The sequence below is a fragment of the Oncorhynchus mykiss genome, chromosome 22 (assembly GCF_013265735.2).
Source record: "Oncorhynchus mykiss isolate Arlee chromosome 22, USDA_OmykA_1.1, whole genome shotgun sequence".
NCBI classification, from domain to species: Eukaryota; Metazoa; Chordata; class Actinopteri; order Salmoniformes; family Salmonidae; genus Oncorhynchus; species Oncorhynchus mykiss.
This window is the reverse complement of record NC_048586.1, coordinates 15,469,101-15,492,240: the sequence shown is the minus strand read 5'-3', so window position 1 is coordinate 15,492,240 and position 23,140 is coordinate 15,469,101. Positions and strand designations below refer to the sequence as shown.

At 41.5% G+C, this 23,140-nt stretch overlaps 1 protein-coding gene across 2 annotated transcripts in view; it reads left to right on the top strand.

Moving 5' to 3' along the window:
- The first annotated feature begins 11,726 nt into the window (after nt 1-11,726).
- Nucleotides 11,727-23,140, top strand: part of col28a2a (collagen, type XXVIII, alpha 2a) — a 34,463-nt gene continuing 23,049 nt past the window's right edge. For both annotated transcript variants that reach the window (XM_036958838.1, XM_036958837.1), the window contains exons 1-10: nt 11,727-11,895; nt 12,531-13,105; nt 16,471-16,491; nt 16,684-16,743; nt 17,967-18,020; nt 18,481-18,525; nt 18,914-18,940; nt 19,025-19,069; nt 19,182-19,226; nt 19,526-19,579. In XM_036958838.1, coding sequence (XP_036814733.1) covers nt 11,730-11,895; nt 12,531-13,105; nt 16,471-16,491; nt 16,684-16,743; nt 17,967-18,020; nt 18,481-18,525; nt 18,914-18,940; nt 19,025-19,069; nt 19,182-19,226; nt 19,526-19,579 — 1,092 coding nt within the window. In that variant the 5' untranslated portion in view covers nt 11,727-11,729. The remainder of the gene's footprint in view (nt 11,896-12,530; nt 13,106-16,470; nt 16,492-16,683; nt 16,744-17,966; nt 18,021-18,480; nt 18,526-18,913; nt 18,941-19,024; nt 19,070-19,181; nt 19,227-19,525; nt 19,580-23,140) is intronic.

Here is a 23,140-nt window from a genome sequence, read left to right as displayed (position 1 = left end):
CTCTAGACAGCACCACTGAATCATTTTCAATTTTGAAACTGCCCTCGAGGGTATAATACGTTTGCCCTGCCGGCAAAAAATGGTATGTGGATGAAGGTCATGCTTAAACGGATAAACTGTAAAGGGAAATAAAGGGCTACGGTTTACCCTTTTTTGTTTGTTATTTCATGAAATGTTGCACCCAACACACTCATCCAACATATTACTACTTTACTCAAACATTATCTACATTCTTAGCGAGAGGATTATAGATCTAACGTAATTGGAATATATCTACAACTTTTTCTACATTTCAAAAAATTTGATCAATTTACCACAAAATCATTTTGTTGAAATATCTCAAAGTTGTGAAGACACAGAGGACATTTTTTTGTTGAGCAAGAGCAGTGGCAGCCAGGGAAAGTGTTGGGGAAATAATTTGATGATATCTTGTGGTCTATATGTGAATTATTGGGGGGGGGGGCAGTTACCCCCTAGTACCCTACAGCTCATTCTTTACATCATATCGAACTCAAGTTTTTTGTTGTTTTGATTTATTTGACCATTTTAAAACATAGTACAACCACACGTGGAAACAGTACAATGCCATTCAAATCATTGAGGATGACACAAAAAAGTTTTAAAACGTATTTCCATTGTGGTCCTCATGAAAGTGCATGAAAACAAAATATACACAAAATTATAGCATGAAAACAAAACATCTCAAATACATCTCATCAATAGGAGGAAACCGTAAAAGGAATGAAATAGATTACCATGTAATGCTCATTGAAAACAATTATACTTCCTTTAAGTCTGTGCAGTTTTAACGTATTTTGCCCATAAACCATTTCTTAAGGTTTATCTTAAAATTCCCTAGCATAGGAATGGATTTTAAATGGTTTGTTACACCGTTCCATTCCTCTGCACCAGTGTTAAGGAAATAGATTTTTCCAGCCATGCTTCTATCGCGCAGCGGTCTGATATTGTCAACACTGCCTCTGGTGTGATGGCTACGAGAGTTTCTAATGAAATGAAAATAACCAGACAGGTAAGTGGGGGAAAGGTCATGTATAACTTTAAAAACCATCAACAGTTTGATCTACCCCACTATGCTATATCATATATAACCAACCTTGCTTGTCACCAGGACGGGCACCACTGGAATACCCCTGACATAACATAATCAATACCGGGATAAGACAGACAAAGCCTGCAGGCTATGTGATAGAATTAATAAGAAATAGGTAACACAGGCCGTTGTAAAGAATAACCTACTCCTACGGCTATGCACTTGTAGAAGGGATTATAGTGTGGGCATGTAGAGCCTAAAGCAGTGTTACTCACTATTTTTTGTAAGGGGGCCACTTTGGGTTGAGACAATCATTCAGAGGGCCGCACAGATCTTTAATTTGTTGTACTTTTTATTCCAATATTATCAAATGCAATTGAGTTGATGTACAGCACATCACAAATACTTACATACACACATCAAATAGGCTGCATCACATGTATAAGACCCATATTAAGGGTTACCTCAGTAGTTGGATGAGCGAAAATGTCCCTTCTGCTCCTTGACTGAGTTCATTCTAAATGTATAGTCTGTTGTTGCTATCCTTGTAAGGCAATCATACATTCCTTCTATGATAAACATAAGTAATATTGGCCATGCATCACTTTCTGCAAAAAATACCTTCATTTTTCATTGTAAGCTCTATACAGGACTAAAATCGAATCGTACTAATCAAATCAAATCAAATGTATTTATATAGCCCTTCGTACATCAGCTGATATCTCAACGTGCTGTACAGAAACCCAGCCTAAAACCCCAAACAGCAAGCATTACAGGTGTAGAAGCACGGTGGCTAGGAAAAACTCCCTAGAAAGGCCAAAACCTAGGAAGAAACCTAGAGAGGAACCAGGCTATGTGGGGTGGCCAGTCCTCTTCTGGCTGTGCCAGGTGAAGATTATAACAGAACATGGCCAAGATGTTCAAATGTTCATAAATGACCAGCATGGTCAAATAATAATAATCACAGGCAGAACAGTTGAAACTGGAGCAGCAGCACGGCCAGGTGGACTGGGGACAGCAAGGAGTCATCATGCCAGGTAGTCCTGAGGCATGGATGAATTTTTCTGCATCATTTTTGGACATAAAGTTTCAGATTTTTGCAGTGTTACGTAGATGGAAAAAAGCTGTCCTTGAAACAGTCTTGATATATTCTTCAAAAGAGAGATCAGGGTCCAGAGTAACGCCGATGTCCTTCACAGTTTTATTTGAGACGACTGTACAACCATTAAGATTAATTGTCAGATTCAACAGAAGATCTCTTTGTTTCTTGGGACCTAGAACAAGCATCTCTGTTTTGTCCGAGTTTAAAAGTATAAAGTTTGCAGCCATCCACTTCCTTATGTCTGAAACACATGCTTCTAGCGAGGGCAAACAGACTACGAAGGGAATCACAGCCGCGAGCTGCCCAGTGACACGAACCCACAGTACCAAACAAGCACAAAAGCACAAACACAAAAAAATGCATGAGAGCATCAGCTGTTCCAGAGGACTGTGTGATCACGCTCTCCGTAGCCGACGTGAGTAAGACCTTTAAACAGGTCAACATTCACAAGCCGTCCTCCACTGCGCTAGCCGTGGTCTAGGGCACTGCATTGCAGTGCTATCTGTGCCACCAGAGTCTCTGGGTTCACGCCCAGGCTCTGTCGCAGCCGGCCACGACCGGAAGGTCCGTGGGGCGATGCACAATTGGCCTAGCGTTGTCTGGGTTAGGGAGGGTTTGACCGGTAGGGATATCCTTCTCTCATTGCGCACCAGCAACTCCTGTGGCGGGCCCAGTGCGCGCTAACCAGGTCGCCAGGTGCACGGTGTTTCCTCCAACACATTGGTGCGGCTGGCTTCAGGGATTGGATGTGTGCTGTGTTAAGAAGTAGTGGGGCTTGGTTATATACACTTAGGTTGGAGTCATTAAAACACATTTTTCAACCACTCCACAAATTTCTTGTTAACAAACTATAGTTTTGGCAATTCGGTTAGGACATCTACTTTGTGCATGACACAAGTACATTTTCCAACAATTGTTTACAGACATATTATTTCACTTGTAATTCACTGAATCACAATTCCAGTAGGTCAGAAGTTTACATACACTAAGTTGACTGTGCCTTTAAACAGCTTGGAAAATTCAAGAAGCAGCATCATTTGAGTCAATTGGAGGTGTACCTGTGGATGTATTTCAAGGCCTACCTTCAAACTTAGTGCCTGTTTGCTTGATATCATGGGAAAATCAAAAGAAATCAGCCAAGACCTCAGAAAAACATTTGTAGACCTCCACAAGTCTGGTCCAATGCTTGAAAGTACCACGTTCATCTGTACAAATAATAATTTGCAAGTATAAACACCATGGGACCTGGTTCTGTCTCCTAGAGATGAATGCACTTTGGTGTGAAAGGTGCAAATCAATATCCCAGAACAACAGCAAAGGACCTTGTGAAGATGCTGGAGAAAACAGGTACAAAAGTATCTATATCCACAGTAAAAACGAGTCCTATATCGACATAACCTGAAAGGCAGCTCAGCAAGGAAGAAGCCACTGCTCCAAAACAACCATAAAAAAGCCAGACTACGGTTTGCAACTGCACATGGGGACAATTTTGTACTTTTTGGAGAAATGTCCTCTGGTCTGATGAAACAAAAATAGAACTGTTTGGCCATAATGACCATCGTTATGTTTGGAGGAAAAAGGGGAAGACTTGCAAGCCGAAGAACACCATCCCAACCGTGAAGCACGGGGGTGGCAGCATCATGTTGTGGGGGTGCTTTGCTGCAGGAGGGACGGGTGCACTTCACAAAATAGATGGCATCATGAGGCAGGAAAATTATGTGGATATATTGAAGCAAAATCTCAAGACATCAGTCAAGAAGTTAAAGCTTTGTTGCAAATGGGTCTTCCAAATGGACAATGACCCCATGCATGCTTCCAAAGTTGTGGCAAACTGGCTTAAGGACAACAAAGTCAAGGTATTGCAGTGGCCATCACCAAGCCCTGACCTCAATCCTATAGAACATTTGTGGGCAGAACCTGACCAGCTCTGTCAGGAGGAATGGGCCAATATTCACCCAACTTATTGTGGGAAGCATGTGGAAGGCTACCTGAAACATTTGACCCAAGTTAAACAATTTAAAGGCAATGCTACAAAATACTCATTGAGTGTATGTAAACTTCTGACCAACATGCTGTACAATGTTAAGAAACTCTGCATAAAATGACCGCAATAATAAAATTACAAATATTCTTATATCTCAAGCTTGAACATAACTGCAATGCAACGTGTGCATGACGCATAGAAAATAGTTAGCCGGGCTAACTAACTAGTTGCTAGCAATCACGACTCATAAGCAATTACAACATACAACTTTATAATATCCCAGATTACTTTATCCCCCCGACAGCATACAGTATGATAAACATTACATATTATTTCTCACACAAATACAATTAAACATGTTGCAACTTGTCTTCTTATTACTTCAGTGGATAATCACAAATTGTCCGTTCTCCGTCTTCACTGTAACTCATTAACTTGAGGCGGGACTCCGAGCAGGCTAAAGAGAATGTCTCTGATTGGACAGAAAATGATGGGTGATTGACTGAAATCTAAATATGAAGGCCTTTTCTACAAGCATAGTAAGAACTCGAGTTCGAAATGAAGTGAAACAGCAATACTTCCTCATTTAAACCGTCAAGGCAGGGGACCTATATATTAACAACTCATTATGTTGTAAGTAACAACTCAGCTGCTTTAACAGCTTGCCATATTTGCCACAGATTTGTTCCTTAGACATCTGAAATCAAAGAGCAAATTTAAGGTATCCTTGTGGTCACGATAAACATATTTCATTGGATAGATTCAGCAAGGGTACACAAAACGTGTATTATTTGCTTTTACATATAAATGTATAGTTTACATATTTCTGTCATGCCCACCTTTCTCTCTCTCTCTTTCTCACACACACACACACCAGAGCCATACTTCCTCAATACAGAAATGAATTCATGCATGTATGCTCTGTCTTTCTCTCCTGTGCAAAGTAGGGAAGCCTTGGAAGTGAAGTTTTGCCAAGCCTTTATTCAGTGGAACATTCTTGAGTGTCAGTTCTCCTCTGATTACTCTCTGCATGCAGGTTCAGAATAAATAGACTAGTCTCCCAGAGCACAGCTGGTGTAGAGCCGTATGATTCTCCAATCAGTCTGCACAGGACCAGCTACCACTCTCGCCACATACTAGGACAATTATGGTCAAAGACTCCAGCCAACCTAGTCAGAGAATGTTCTCTCTGCTACTGCACGGCAAGCAGTACCGGATCGCCAAGTCTAGGTCCAAGAGGCTTCTAAACAGCCTCTACCCCTAAGCCATAAGACTCCTGAACATCTAATCAAATGGCTACCCAGAATATTTGCATTGCACCCCCCCCCCCCCCCCCCCTCCTTTTTTACACTGCTGCTACTCTGTTATTATCTATGTATAGTAACTTTAATAACTCTACCTACATGTACATATTACCTCAATTACCTCGACTAACCGGTGCCCCCGCACACTGACTCTGTACCCCCTGCATATAGCCTCCCTATTGTTATTTTACTGCGGTTCTTTAATTATTTGTTAAGGTATTTTTCTTAAAACTGCATTGTTGGTTAAGGGCTTGTAAGTAAGCATTTCACTGTAAGGTTGTACCTGTTGTATTCGGCACATGTGACAAATAACATTTTATATGATTTGAAGGTCAAGGGTCAGCCCCTAGCAGAGTGTAGTGATGACTCAGATGGTAATCGCTTACCAGGTTTCCGGAATATAAAACTACTTACTTCTTCAGGTTAACAGCCACTTGTGTACCCTGATGATACTTTAAAGTTGTGATCAGAATTGACCTGCTCTGCCCTTCATAGTCAAATGCATATACAGATTCCGTATCTATAATGAATACTCAGGGAGAAAAAGGTATAGATTCACACGCAGAGCGCGGTAGGTGTTTATTTCGCCTTCGCAGAAGGCAGGAATCGTGGTCAGAGGCAGGCAATGGTCATACACAGGTAGTCAAACAGGCAGGTGAATCATAACTAGGACTGAAGGCTATAACTGGTTCTCACAGCGTGCTAGGAAAAGGCTTAGTAGAGTCAAAACGAACAATACCTCACAAAGGTACAAACAGAATGATCTGAACTAAATATGGAGCTGATGAGACCAGGTGAGTAACTAACACAGGTGAAATCAATGAACAAAAATGAAAGACAGGGCTATGTTCGAGAACACAACGAAACAGGGCTACATTCAAGAACAAAACAGAACACAAGGTTGACTAAGAAAATACAGTGCCTTGCGAAAGTATTCGACCCCCTTGAACTTTGCGACCTTTTGCCACATTTCAGGCTTCAAACATAAAGATATAAAACTGTATTTTTTTGTGAAGAATCAACAACAAGTGGGACACAATCATGAAGTGGAACGACATTTATTGGATATTTCAAACTTTTTTAACAAATCAAAAACTGAAAAATTGGCCGTGCAAAATTATTCAGCCCCCTTAAGTTAATACTTTGTAGCACCACCTTTTGCTGCGATTACAGCTGTAAGTCGCTTGGGGTATGTCTCTATCAGTTTTGCACATCGAGAGACTGACATTTTTTCCCATTCCTCCTTGCAAAACAGCTCGAGCTCAGTGAGGTTGGATGGAGAGCATTTGTGAACAGCAGTTTTCAGTTCTTTCCACAGATTCTCGATTGGATTCAGGTCTGGACTTTGACTTGGCCATTCTAACACCTGGATATGTTTATTTTTGAACCATTCCATTGTAGATTTTGCTTTATGTTTTGGATCATTGTCTTGTTGGAAGACAAATCTCCGTCCCAGTCTCAGGTCTTTTGCAGACTCCATCAGGTTTTCTTCCAGAATGGTCCTGTATTTGGCTCCATCCATCTTCCCATCAATTTTAACCATCTTCCCTGTCCCTGCTGAAGAAAAGCAGGCCCAAACCATGATGCTGCCACCACCATGTTTGACAGTGGGGATGGTGTGTTCAGCTGTGTTGCTTTTACGCCAAACATAACGTTTTGCATTGTTGCCAAAAAGTTCAATTTTGGTTTCATCTGACCAGAGCACCTTCTTCCACATGTTTGGTGTGTCTCCCAGGTGGCTTGTGGCAAACTTTAAACAACACTTTTTATGGATATCTTTAAGAAATGGCTTTCTTCTTGCCACTCTTCCATAAAGGCCAGATTTGTGCAATATTCGTCTGATTGTTGTCCTATGGACAGAGTCTCCCACCTCAGCTGTAGATCTCTGCAGTTCATCCAGAGTGATCATGGGCCTCTTGGCTGCATCTCTGATCAGTCTTCTCCTTGTATGAGCTGAAAGTTTAGAGGGACGGCCAGGTCTTGGTAGATTTGCAGTGGTCTGATACTCCTTCCATTTCAATATTATTGCTTGCACAGTGCTCCTTGGGATGTTTAAAGCTTGGGAAATATTTTTGTATCCAAATCCGGCTTTAAACTTCTTCACAACAGTATCTCGGACCTGCCTGGTGTGTTCCTTGTTCTTCATGATGCTCTCTGCGCTTTTGACGGACCTCTGAGACTATCACAGTGCAGGTGCATTTATACGGAGACTTGATTACACACAGGTGGATTGTATTTATCATCATTAGTCATTTAGGTCAACATTGGATCATTCAGAGATCCTCACTGAACTTCTGGAGAGAGTTTGCTGCACTGAAAGTAAAGGGGCTGAATAATTTTGCAAGCCCAATGTTTCAGTTTTTGATTTGTTAAAAAAGTTTGAAATATCCAATAAATGTCGTTCCACTTCATGATTGTGTCCCACTTGTTGTTGATTCTTCACAAAAAAATACAGTTTTATATCTTTATGTTTGAAGCCTGAAATGTGGCAAAAGGTCGCAAAGTTCAAGGGGGCCGAATACTTTCGCAAGGCACTGTAAATGTAGAACCTTACAGTATCTTAATTTGATAATCCTGATGTTGTTGCAGAAATTTTCCTGTGCAGCAGGACATGCAAACTTGTAGTGTATTCTAGGTTTAAAAAAATCTAAAGTTTGGCATTTCCACAATCTAAAGTTTGGCATGTATTAACCCACACATTTTCCCCCCCATTAATTATAATTTACCTAACAATTTACATTTTCTGTTGCTGCAGAATGATATTCCTCCTGTGTGAAACTGTCTCAAATTAATATATGGCATCTGTAAGAGATGTAACATACACTGAGTATACCAAACATCAGGAACACATTCCTAATATTGAGTTGCATCCCGCCCCCTCCCCCCTTTTGCCTTCAGAACAGCCTCAATTTGTCTGGGCATGGACTCTACAAGGTGTCAAAAGCATTCCACAGTGATGCTGGCCCATGTTGACTCCAATGCTTCCCACAGTTGTGTCAAGTTGGCTGGATGTCCTTTGGCTGGTGGACCATTGTTGATACACATGTGAAACTGTTAAGCGTGAAAAACCCAGGATTGTTGAAGTTCTTGACAAAAAAACGGTGCGCCTGGCACCTACTACCATACCCCATTCAAAGGCATTTAAATATTTTATCTTGCCTATTCATCCTCTGAAAGGCACACAAACACAGTCCATGTCTCAATTGTCTTAAGGCTTAAAAATCATTTTTTAACCTGTAAACTCCCCTTCACCTACACTGATTGAATGCTGTTCATTGACTACAGCTCAGCGTTCAACACCATAGTGCCCACAAAGCTCATCACTAAGCTAAGGACCCTGGGACTAAACACCTACCTCTGCAACTGGATCCTGGACTTCCTGACGGGCCGCCCCCCAGTTGGTAAGGGTAGGCAATAACACATCTGCCACGCTGATCCTCAACACGGGGGCCCCTCAGGGGTGTGTACTTAGTCCCCTCCTGTACTGCCTGTTCACCCACAACTGCATGACCAAGCACACCTCCAACATCATCATTAAGTTTGCTGACGACACAACAGTGGTAGATTACCGACAACGATGAGACAGCCTATAGGGAGGAGGTCCGAGACCTGGCAGTGTGGTGCCAGGACAACAACCTCTCCTTCAATGTGAGCAAGACAAAGGAGCTGATCGTGGACTACAGGAAAAGGCGGGCCGAACAGGCCCCCATTAATATCGACCGGCAGTAGTGGAAAGGGTCCAGAGTTTCAAGTTCCTTGGTGTTCACTTCACCAACAAACTATCATGGTCCAAACACACCAAGACAGTCATTAAGAGGGCACAACAACACCTTTCCCCCTCAGGAGATTGAAAAGATTTGGCATGGGTCCCCAGATCCTCAAAACAAATTATACAGCTGCACCATCGAGAGCATCCTGACCGGTTGCATCGCCGCCTGGTATGGCAACTGCTTGGGCATCTGACCGTAAGGCGCCACAGAGGGTAGTGCGTACGGCCCAGTTCATCACTGGGCTAAACTTCCTGCCGTCCAGGACCTATAAACTAGGCGTTGTCAGAGGAAAGCCCCAAAAATTGTCAGAGACTCCAGTCACCCAAGTCATAGATTGTTTTCTCTGCTACCGCATTACAAGCGGTACCGGAGCGCCAAGTCTAGGACCAAAAGGCTCCATAACAGCTTCTATCCACAAGCCATAAGACTGCTGAACAATTAATCAAATGGCCACGGGACTATTTACATTGACCCCCCACCCCCCACTCGTTTTGTACACTGCTGCTACTTGCTGTTTACTGTCCATGCATAGTCACTTCACCCCTACCTCCATGTACAAATTACCTCGACTAACCTGTACCCCCGCACATTGATTCGGTACTGGAACCCCCTGTATGTAGCCTTGTTATTGTTATTTTATTGTGTTACTTTTTATAATTTATTGCTTTAGTTTATTTGGTAAATATTTTCTTAACTTTTTCTTGAACTGCGCTGTTGGTATACTCAGTGTATATATTTATTGTGTGTCTGTCATTGAGGGATATCATTGCTCCAGGGTGGCCTCCCGGGTGGCGCAGTGGTTAAGGGCGCTGTACTGCAGCGCCAGCTGTGCCACCAGAGACTCTCTGTCGTAACCAGCCGCGACCGGGAGGTCCGTGGGGCGACGCACAATTGGCCTAGAGTCGTCCGGGTTAGGGAGGGCTTGGCCGGGTGGGATATCCTTGACTCATCACGCACCAGTGACTCCTGAGGCGGGCCGGGCACAGTGCACGCTAACCAAGGTTGCCAGGTGCACGGTGTTTCCTCCGACACATTGGTGCGGCTGGCTTCCGGGTTGGATGCGCTCTGTGTTAAGAAGCAGTGCGGCTTGGTTGGGTTGTGTATCAGAGGGCGCATGACTTTCAGCCTTCGTCTCTCCCGAGCCCGTACGGGAGTTGTAGCGATGAGACAAGATAGTAGCTACTAACAATTGGATACCACAAAAAAAGGGGTAAAAATAAATGTAAAAAAAATTAAAATTATTGCAAAAATCAGGGTACACAGCAGATGTGCACCTTGTGTGTGTATATATCCATGCCTCCCAACTTCAATACATGCAAGTTACGTTTGTGGATTTATCACTATACCCCACCCCCAGTTCACTACAGTCTGACTGCCTCCCAACTTCAATACATGCAAGTTACGTTTGTGGATTTATCACTATACCCCACCCCCAGTTCACTACAGTCTGACTGTGCTATTGTTCACTATGGCTCATTACACAAAGCTTAGCTGCACTGAAATGAAAAAAAGAAGACATCTCAGTCTGGAGGCTTGAGGATTTTGACCAAACAGAACAAATCAGCAAAAGCTGACACAATCCCAAAGTTTTTTGAAAGAAATAAAGTCAAACTGCTATTTCTGGCACTCCTCGCAGACTCAGCGGACTACGATAAGCTCTGCCATCTATGAAAACAACTTGCAAACCTCTTGCTGACAAATTTAAGACTGTTTGAGGCAGGTTCATTAACCCATTGATTACCATAGGACAAAGGCATTATCCACACACAATGAGGAAGACCAGATGAGCTAAATTAAAATTGAAATACATTTTTCAGTTTTGTTGTGGCAAACTATAGAACAAAGGTTTATACAGATTAGTTACTCATACATTATACACCACTCATTAAAATCATGACTTCATGCAACCAGATCAAAAGATATGAGATGCTTGGAGGCATCTTTACAATGTCAACAGTGCTGAAACCCAACCCCATTTGGTCCTCCTCTCTTATAAAGGAGGAGGGAGAGGCTGGGGGGGCTCACAGACACACTGGGTCTCAGGATGTCTATCACTGCTGCTACACACTCAGGAAGCAAACTGGAACCTTCCATCACTGCTGTTCTTCTCTAACTACCTGCACAAGACCAGCATTTTGGACATTGCACAAGCCTACCTCACCCGGATCTGCAGCAGGCAAAAAAAGGCTTTGGATTGTGAGTCTACAGTGGAGTTTTGCTCAGTAAAAAGACAATCTGCCTATATGCATTCTTAGAAATGAAATAGTGGGAAAGTGTCTGATACAAAATCTTAACATTTCAGATTAAAAACTAGTGCTACCTTATTTTAGATGGATCTGATGACTCGTTGTGCACTAATCTTGTGCACAAATATCAATTTTCAAATACTCCATGTTGAGCAATCGTGTTGTCCTCACTGAACATTAAGTAATTTGGTAGATAAATCATGTAGATGGTTGTTTAAATGTTAAAATGCTCCAAAATTGATCCTTGGTTGTCTCTCTCTGCTGGAGGGACAATGTTGTTCCCTGCTGTGACCTGGTTCCTGTTGGTAGCAGGGCTGTTGGGTGTCTGGGCTCAGGACTACTATGAAGAGAGAACAGTGAACAAGAGACCCAGGGGCAGGGGGGCCCAACTGCAAGCTCCAGCCATTGCAACTAACGTGCAAAAACATAATGGACAAGGTATGAGGGGGAAAAAACATTATCGTTTTTATAGTATAGTTGCTCATTGCAAACAGTTGCCATTTCAAACAGTGAGATCACAGATATCTTATTATGTCGCATTTCTGTGACCATAATTCATCAATCCAATAGAAATCAAAATTCCAGCTGAACAAGAGCTTGAGCATGCATCATAAAAACACATGTTAAAGTTTGGCTAACACAGGTGAAGGTGAACACAGTACACTTGGCTAACACAGGTGAAGACAGTAGATAGATATCTATGCTATGAGCGGATGTCCTGGGATATACTACTGTACCTGCTATGTTCCCAAGGAGTTGATATCCTACGGCATTTTCACTCTATGTCATATTAACATGATTTAGCGTGGTCTTTCTGTCCATGTGAGAGATGTAATATCAAGACAAAGAGTTCATTTTAGATCGTGTTTTTGGCATTTTGACGTGATTGTCATAACTTTGAACGATTGCACTCATCTAAAAATGAGTGAAAATAGAAAACAACGGGAACTTTTTATTTGAAGGGCACCTACATAAGAACTTCATAACACATTCATGACTCACAATGACAATTTTTAATAGAATAGCCTTTTGGTGCAATTGTGTGTCTCTGACTCGTCTTCACATGAACACAGCCATTTTAGATGAGGACTGCGGTCTGGAGCTTACCTTTCTGCTGGACAGCTCTGAGAGTGCCAAGGAGAACCATGAGCAGGAGAAGCGCTTTGCCATGGATGTGGTGGACAGGCTCCAGGCCGCCCGTCTGCAGACGGGCCGCAGTCTGAGCTGGAAGGCGGCTCTGCTGCAGTACAGCAGTCACGTCATCATCGAGCAGACCTTCAAGCAGTGGAGGGGCACCGACAACTTCAAGTCCCACATCACCCCCATTGTCTACATCGGCCACGGCACCTACACCACCTACGCCATCACCAACATGACCAAGATGTACCTGGAGGAGTCCAGCCCAGGCAACATCAAGGTGGCCATGCTGCTCACTGACGGCATCTCCCACCCCAGGAATCCAGACATCTTCTCAGCTGCCGCTGACGCCAAGAACCAGGGGGTGAAGTTCTTCACGGTGGGCATCACCCGTGCAGCCAACGAGTCAGCCAACGTGGCCCAGCTGAGTTTGTTGGCCAGTTCTCCTGCCTCCCGATACCTCCACAACCTGCAGGATATTGACATTGTGGAGAAAGTCCTCAAAGAAATTGTGAGTATGATCTGCCTTATATTGCTTCTCAAGAAACACAATGTTGGGTAGTGATGATGACACAATGATACAGTTGTGATTTACATGTAATCAGAGTTGAATTACACAAGATGTTGCAACCAAAATCATCTCAGGAGGCGTTTTTAACCCTCATACTACCAACTACCATGTTTTACATACAACCTAGAGGATTTTGATCCAAAGAAGAAACTATTGGAAAAAGCAACAATCATAGCAAAAAATCAACTTAATTCTTATGAAAATATCATTAGACATGTAAATAATGTTATCTGTTTTTTTTAAAACCAAAACAGACTGTTATTTTTGCAAAATTACAGTTAATTAGCATATTCTGTCAAACAAAAATATAAATGTTTCCCTTAAATAATGTGCAACTTTTAGTGCTATCCACATAAGTAAAAAAAAAAAGTATCATTTAGTTTTTAGAATTATGAAGTAAATACACATTTTGTCATAATCAAAAAGCATGCCCAAATCCTTAGTCACTTAAAACCAAAAGTTATTGCAACCCAAATACCATAACAAGTTGCACATATAGAATACTGGATGATATTATAGGAATTCTGGTATTTATATAACGTTTCCCGTAAAACATTTGTTTTAGAAGAATACACACCAATCAATACAGCACTGTGTACATTCAGAGGGTAGTTGGTTCTGTATTACAGTTCTGCTAAGTATGCATACCGCTGACCGACTTTTATGAGCTGTTTTGACTGCAACTAAGCATACAGTATGTGTAAGGTCATTTGGATTTTGTACATGGTCAAACCTAGTTATAACCAGTTATAACCATAGCAGAGTACATAAGGTGCTTAATTTCTGCAGATGATCAGTGATGATGATCTGTTCAAAATCCTGTTCAAAATCCCTGATACAGGTCCCCCTCCACCCTCTGAGGATAATTAATATTATATCTCCAGAGAATCCGGAGATTCAAATAAATACTTTTTTAGATTTTCCAAAGAATAACTACTTTTCGGAGAATACACACCAATGCAGCTCTTTGTGTAGATTGAGTGTATCGGAGTTCTGTATTGCAGTTCGATCAAGTATTTATACCATTGGCAGAAGTTTATATGCCAAAAATTAAGGTAATTTCGGTTTTGTACAAAGTCATAGAATACGTGGTATAGAAAAGTACAATCTCAGGCGAGTACATGGGGGTTATATCTCTGCAGATGATCTGTCTATCTGGTCAAAGTCACTGATACAGGTCCCCCTCCACCCTCTATAACTTGGATAACTTGTTATGATGTCTCCAGAGAAATCTAGATTCAAATAAAGGTCCTATCTATCAAATTACTATAGGCGGAATTAGGTGTGTTTGGCTGTCGTGAAAATTACCCCAAAGGACTTGAATTTTTAAGTCTATATGGATGCAGAAACACTAAACATATATTTAGATTTAGATTACTAAGAACAAGTTGATTGACAAAGTCATGAACATTTTGAAGAATTCATTAAAAAACAATTCCTCTGCGGTCAAAATGACAGCAGGCGGTAGGTAGTATGAGGGTTAAGTAGGATCCAGACTGGAGCCAGAATGACTGACATTCCACAATTCGTAGGGATACAAATTCAAGAGACTGTAGCAAGATAATGAATGGCTATGGATGAGAGTCATGGATTTAGTATTTTTGTTCAATGAGCAGACAGCTGTCTTACATTTTCCCAATAGACATGCTGCTTACCATCTCTATATTGTGAGTGCATATCCCATGGGCTTTACTTTGACTGTGGTATGCTTCCTGGGTTTTCTCAATAAGAGTAAACACAACCTCTTGCGGTCGCACCTTACATTCCTCTGAGGGTAAACAGTCAGGGTGCTTTCAGTGATACTCTTTTATCATACCATTTGGTTTGCATTTGTCTCATTGGTATTACAAGGGACTTTCTACACATTCATTTATTTCAAGTGGCAACATAGCCAAACAGAGCTTGGCACGGAACCATAATTCAAGAAACCCCAAAAGTCACTTGGACTCAGACACCAGGCTTTTCAAAGTCTACTTTATACACCGAACAAAAATATAAACGCAACATGCAACATTTTCAAAGATTTTACTGAGTTACAGCTCATATAAGGAAATCAGTCAATTGAAATTTTATGCCTTAATATATGGATTTCACATGACTTTGAATACAGATATGCATCTGTTGGTCACAGATACCTTTTTTTAAATTAAGGGCGTGGATCAGAATACCAGTCAGTATCTCCTTCGCATAGGTTTGACCAGGCTATTGATTGTGGCCTGTGGAATGTTGTCCCACTCCTCTTCAATGTCTGTGTGAAGTTGTTGGATACTGGCGGGAACTGGAACACGCTGTCGTACACGTCGATCCAGAGCATCCCAAACATGTTCAATGGGTGACATGTCTGGAGAGTATGCAGGCCATGGAAGAACTGGGCCATTTTCAGCTTCCAGGAATTGTGTACAGATCCTTGCGACAGATCCTTGCGACATGGGGCTGTGCATTATCATGCTGAAACATGAGGTGATGGCCTGGTTGTCACGTCCTGACCTTAGTTCCTTTGTTATGGTTCTTGTTTAGGTTGGTCAGGGCGTGAGTTGGGGTGGGCATTCTATGTGTTGTTCTAGTTTTGGTTTTCTATGTGTTTGGCCTGGTATGGTTCTCAATCAGAGACAGCTGTCAATCTCTGATTGAGAATCATACTTAGGTAGCCTGTTTTTCCCACTTGATTTGTGGGTAGTTGTTTTCAGTCTTTGTGTGTCTACACCAGACATAACTATTCCGGTTGTTTGTTTGTTGTTTTGTTATTCAGTGTTCAGTTTTCATTAAATAAGATGAAGACTTACCACGCTGCACATTGGTCCTCACCTTATTCCACCGACGACGACCGTTACACTGGTTTCTGACAGTTTGTGCATCTGTGGCACAAATTTTAGAGTGGCCTTTTATTGTCCCCCGCACAAGGTGCACCTGTGTGATGGATATGCTGTTTAATCAGCTTCTTGATATGCCGCACCTGTCTGGTGGAGGGATTATCTTGGCAAATGAGAAATGCTCACTAACAGGGATGTAAACAATTTGTGCAAAACATTTTAATGAAATAGGCTTTTTATGCATATGTAAAATTTCTGGGATCTTTCATTTAAGCTCATGGGACCAACAATTTACAAGTTGTGTTCATATTTTTGTTCAGTATAGTGAAACATGGGACCGGTGTGTGAAGAGGGGAGGCAAAAGTATGATACATTATGCTAGAGTTTACTAGTCCTGTAATCTAGTTGTAAATGTACCTGGTTTCGGTATGTTTTGGATGATACAGTATATGATTTCCTCTAATGGTTGTTACTGTTTATTCTCTCTCTACACAGACTGACCTGGCTGATGAAGGGGTAGGTACTTATACATTTTGATGCGTTGATACGCTGTCCTCATTCAACAAATACATAATCAAGTTCAGGGACCCTGCATTAAATAAGAATTTGTTCTTAAGGGACTTAGTTTAAAAAAAAAGGTTAAATAAAAACAAATACAAAAAAAGTGTCTTATATTTGATTCTGAAACCATGTCTTGCCTTTTTGAAGTGTCCCCCGGCCCAACAATGTGCCTGTGAGAAGGGCGAAAGAGGACTCAGTGGCTTAGCCGTAAGTACTTTTTTCCTTTCCAAACGCAGAATACTTTTCCTTTGAAATTTAAGAAGGTGATATATTCCTGAAGGGCTGAATTCAATTAAACGTCCTAAAGAGGAATCTTACAAGATTCTGATATTGTGGGTAATTGCTTGGTTTTAAATACTTACAATAATTGCTTGCTTTTTTTTCTAAGTTACACCCAGTGGTCATAGAAAGCTGTCTTTCTTGCATCTCCATTACCAGCATTCTGAAAATAGTCCAAATGCTACAGGACAAGACAGATTTTTGGTTGTTTTTCTTCATAAGTTTCCTTTAAGCCTCAACTGCTAATTTGTGTTGCCTGTCCTGTCAAGTTGTTGCACATTTCCCTTCCCACATAAGATGTCCCCCATGGAAGCCATGGGCATCCTATGAAGACCTTTACTCGCAATAAATCAGGACCTTTGTCATCGGAAATAACACTTACTACCTCCATTGTCAGCTAGTCAGAGTTGGAGAATGTTGGAGGGGTGTCACGTCCTGACCTTAGTTCCTTTTTTATGTCTCTTTTTTAGTTTGGTCAGGGCGTGTTTTTTTGTTCTAGTGTTCAGTTTCATTATTAAATCTACCATGAACACGTACCACGCTGCACCTTGGTCCTCTTCACCTTCTTCCACCTATGACAACCATTACAAGGGGGCTTAAATTGTAAGATTAGGTTATTCTACACAATAGTTATTTAAGTAAAAATACTTTAATGTACTACTTAAGTCGTTTTGGGGGGAATCTGTACTTTACTTTATTTATATTTTTGACAACTTTTACTTCACTACATTCCTAAAGAAAATATTGTACTTTTACTCCATACATTTTCCCTGACAACCAAAAGTACTCATTACATTTTGAATGCTTAGCAGGACAGGAAAATAGTCAAATTCACGCACTTATCAAGAGAACACATGGTCATCTTTTGTAAATAATGTCTGAGTGTTGGATTGTGCCCCTGGCTGTCTGAACATTTAAAAACAAGACAATTGTGCTGTCTGCTTAGCTAAATAATAGGAACTTTAAATGATTTATACTTTTGCTTTTGATACTTAAGTATATTTAAAATCAAATACTTTTAGACTTTTACTCAAGTAGTATTTTACTGGCTGGCTTTCACTTGAGTAACTTTCTATTAAGGTATCTATGACAATAGATGTTTTGTTTGAAAGTGAGTTAAATTAATCTTGTGTTGTTACTTCATTCCACAGGGGAAGAAGGGTCGCCCTGGAGATGATGGAGCCCCTGGTCTCAAAGGATTGAAGGTCTTTGATTTGTTATGATTCTTTTTAATTGTCTAATTGATCTACATACCTGTTGTGTTCCTGATGTTTCTCTAAAATCGAAGATACAGCCAATTTCCATGTACTATTCTTGTATAGACATACTGCATATTCCTTATATGAGTAATAATATAAGGCTCGGGCTCCCAGGTGGCGCAGAGGTCTAAGGCACTGCATCTCAATGCAAGAGGCGTCAGACCCTGGTTCGATTCTAGGCTGTATCACAACCGGCCGTGATTGGTAGTCCCATAGGGCGGCGCACAATTGGCCCAGCGTCGTCCAGGTTTGGCCGGGGTAGGCCGTAATTGTAAATAAGAATTTGTTCTTAACTGACTTGCCTAGTTAAATATAAATGAAATAAAAAATAATCTAAATGGAATAGCTCCAGTGTGTACTGTGTAAATAATATACGGTAGATTGCCATGTTCTCCTTTCCTTTTAGGGAGAGGGAGGACGAAGTGGACTTCCAGGTCGGGATGGCGGAGAAGTGAGTGATACACTTACACACGTAGTACTTCTTCTATGAAATGTTCATATGCGGATCTCTATAGATACAGATCTAGGTTCTTAATCTAATCACCCTGTTGCAGGGGAACTTTCCTGCAACACAGGAAATGTAAAACGTGTAGTGTATTTGAGGTTTAAAAATGCTTCTGAAGTTTTCCACTGTGACATTTCAGACTTGATTTACAAAAAAATACATCAAACCCTATAAAAAAAAATTCCATTAATAATAATCCACATAATAATCCACATTTCCTGTTGCTGCAGCAAACTGGTTTAAATTAAGATCCTACGTATGTTAATTAAGCATTTATCAATGCACGTACAGCTGTTGCTCACAATCGAACCTATTCTACTGTGTTTGTTTGCAGGGTAAATCTGGTTACAAAGGAGAGAGGGTATGTCATTCAAGATGTCATTACTATTTATGTTATTTTGAAGCTACAGTTCATTCATATGACATATTGCTTTCCATTACACAGGGTGAGAGAGGCGAGTGTGGCACTCCAGGAATGAAAGGGGACAGGGTAGGTATGAGTAATCCACTTTATCTGCTCTCTGAGTCATGCTTTTGTTCTGTTGGTCAGGTTGATTTATTCAGTACCTTTCTTTACTGTTTCATTGAATGTCCACTCCCAGGGTCCTGAGGGCCCAATGGGCACCAGAGGAGTCAGAGGTCTCCAGGTGGGTAAACAACGGCAACATGTACCTGGAAAATGCCCATGTTCAGATCAAAGTGTTCTACTTTTGTGAAACACCTGTATGAACGCATGTATACTTGCTCCACTCCCCCCCCCCCCCCCCCCACACACACACACACACACACACACACACACACACACACACACACAATGTAGTTGATAATGTCTGTAATCTCTGTAGATCTTCCCAGCAATTTAGCATCCGTATCTGGGTAGCCTTCACTTTATGTCCCGATGTGAATTGTGCACCTTTGTTACGGAGTGTTCTTTGTTCCTCCCCAGGGTTTACCCGGTCCACAGGGTGACGTTGGACCTGAGGGCCCTCAGGGTAAGAAGGTTAGTAAGGAGACACCTCATCACACACATCTGCTGTCGCCTGTACACTTCCTTTTAAGGGAACTTTCAAAGAGAGGTTCCTGCCACGCGTTGTACTACCTGAGAGTCGAGGGGCATGTGTCTCTCTCCCTTAATAGGCACCTGTGGAAAATACTGGCCTGGTGCCAGTGCCTTCCCCTTCACTAATTCAGCAGTGTTGGGATTAATGCTAGTTTTCACATTCATACACAGGTTCAGTTAATGGCAGGAGTCCTGTGTCTAAATATACGGTACACTAGGAACTGCCTAAAGCACTGTTTACCTCCTTACCAGTCCTCTATCGGGATTGTCAAGCCACTACAGCTATGAAAAGTCAAATGTTCTCTCTCCATGTGAGAACATGCAGGTTTCTGGTGGAAAGAAGAAAAAAGAGTAAACAGAATGTTAAAGACAGATGTTGCTCCCATAATATGAGTATGTTAACTGTACGTGTTGAGATTTTAGCAGCCTAGTGATTTATCTCTTACTAATTGAATCAGCCCCACCATCAAAGACAATCTTTCAAAACTGGATGGATAATTGTGGAAAGAGCCATGTTTATAGTTTACCCTGTTAGGAATATGTTTTAAGAGAGGAATGTAAGGTGTTGAGCATTTAACTGAGGTCAAATGTGATTTTTATGGAGGTGTGGACTGAAACGTGTGAGAGATCTGCCGTGCTTTGGGAAAACGTTTTAAGTGGTTATCTCAGCTTTCTGCTTGACAGGCTCCACTTCTTTGTTGTTTCTTGTTTAGGATGAAATAACTCCTAAATCGTGAGTAAATCTCACGATGACTGCAAACTCTCCAGCAAACCATTGCCTCCAGTAAAATAGCTCTTAATTGTTTTGAGACTGGATGTTTTTGACTACTTTGAGTCGACACCTCAACTGAGACAATGTCTGGCTTTAGGATGTGCCCTGACTTGTTTTAATTTGGAGGGGTAAAATAGTTTTCCCACTTTTCCATATACAGTACAGTTCCGACAATAGCTCCCCACTGGGTATTCACTGGTTGAATCAACGTTGTTTCAACATAATTTGTCAGCGTATTTTGACATGGAATCAACGTGGAAAATACATTGGATTTGAAAAAAGTAATCAACCAGTACTGTTTTCATCTCATTTCAACCAGCGTTGTAAACATTGAAATTAGGGTTAAACTTAAATACATTGACTTAACAGAATCTTACAGTGCTTTCAGAAAGTATTCACACCCCTTGGCTTTTTCAAAATGTTGCTGTGTTACAGCCTGAATTTAAAATTGATCAAATGTGAGGGTTTTTTTTGTCACTAGCCTACATACAATTCCCATAACGTCAAAGTGAAATTATGTTTTCAAAATTAAAATAATACTAATTAAATATGAAATGCTGACATGCCTTGAGTCAATAAGTATTCAACACCTTTGTAATGGCATGCCTGAATAAGTTACATAATAAGTTGCAAGGACTCACTGTGCGCAATAATAGTGTTGAACATGATTTCTGAATGACTACCTCATCTCTGTACCCCACACATACAAATGATCTGTAAGGTCTCTCAGTCGAGCAGTGAATTTCAAGCACAGATTCAACCACAAAGACCAGGGAGGTTTTCCAATGCCTTGCAAAGAAGGGCACCTAATGGTAGATGGGTAAAAAATAAGTTAAAGCAAGGGTTGCCTTCCAGAGAGACAGATTGTAACTTTCTCTGTTTCACGGAAACATGGCTCTCTCGGGATATGTTGTCGGAATCAGTTCAGCCACCGAAATACCTTCTTTAAGTAAGTATTCAGACCCTTTGCTATGAGACTCAAAATTGAGCTCAGGTGCATCCTGTTTCCGTTGATCATCCTTGAGATGTTTCTACAACTTGATTGGAGTCCACCTGTGGTAAACTCAATTGATTGGACATGATTTGGTGTTGGTCCAACAGTTGACAGTGTATGTCAGAGAAAAACCAAGCCATGAGGTCGAGGAAATTGTCTGTAGAGCTCCGAGACAGGATTGTTTCGAGGCACAGATCTGGGGAAGGGTACCAAAAAATGGATCCCAAGAAGACAGTGACCTCCATCATTCTTAAATGGAAGAAGTTTGGAACCACCAAGACTCTTCCTAGAGCTGTCCGCCCGGCCAAACTGAGCAATCGGGGGAGAAGGGCCTTGGTTAGGTAGGTGACCAAGAACCCGATGGTCACGCTGACAGAGCTCCAGAGTTCCTCTGTGGAGATGGGAGAACCTACCAGAGGGACAACCATATCTGCAGCACTCCACCAATCAGGCCTTTATGGTAGAATGGCCAGACGGAAGCCATTCCTCAGTATAAGGCTAGGGCTGTTGCGGTGACCGTATTACCGCCACACCGGCGTTCACGAGTCATGAAGGCAGTCAAATTCCACATGACTGTTTAGTCACAGTAATTAGGATTCTCAAATCAAATCAAATCAAAGTTTAGTCAAAGTTTCACCTTACAGTGAAATGCTTACTTACAGGCTCTAACCAATGGTGCGGGGAAAAAGGTACAGTGAGGGAAGAAAGTATTTGATCCCCTGCTGATTTTGTACATTTGCCCACTGACAAAGAAATTATCAGTCTATAATTTTAATGGTAGGTTTATTTGAACAGTGAGAGACAGAATACCAACAAAAAAATCCAGAAAAACGCATGTCAAAAATGTTATAAAATGATTTGCATTTTAATGAGGGAAATAAGTATTTGACCCCTCTGCAAAACATGACTTAGTACTTGGTGGCAAAATCCTTGTTGGCAATCACAGAGGTCAGACGTTTCTTGTAGTTGGCCACCAGGTTTGCACGCATCTCAGGAGGGATTTTGTCCCACTCCTCTTTGCAGATCTTCTCAAAGTCATTAAGGTTTTGAGGCTGACGTTTGGCAACTCGAACCTTCAGCTCCCTCCACAGATTTTCTATTGGATTAAGGTCTGGAGACTGGCTAGGCCACTCCAGGACCTTAATGTGCTTCTTCTTGAGCCACTCCTTTGTTGCCTTGGCCGTGTGTTTTGGGTCATTGTCATGCTGGAATACCCATCCACGACCCATTTCCGATGCCCTGGCTGAGAGAAGGAGGTTCTCACCCAAGATTTGACGGTACATGGCCCCGTCCATCGTTCCTTTGATGCGGTGAAGTTGTCCTGTCCCCTTAGCAGAAAAACACCCCCAAAGCATAATGTTTCCTCCTCCATGTTTGACAGTGGGGATGGTGTTCTTGGGGTCATAAGGCAGCATTCCTCCTCCTCCAAACACGGCGAGTTGAGTTGATGCCAAAGAGCTCCATTTTAGTCTCAGCTGACCACAACACTTACACCCAGTTGTCCTCTGAATCATTCAGATGTTCATTGGAAAACTTCAGACGGGCATGTACAGTGGGGAGAACAAGTATTTGATACACTGCCGATTTTGCAGGTTTTCTTACTTACAAAGCATGTCTGTCATTTTTATCATAGGTACACTTCAACTGTGAGAGACGGAATCTACGGAATCACATTGTATGATTTTAAAGTAATTAATTAGCATTTTATTGCATGACATACTTGTAAGTATTTGAT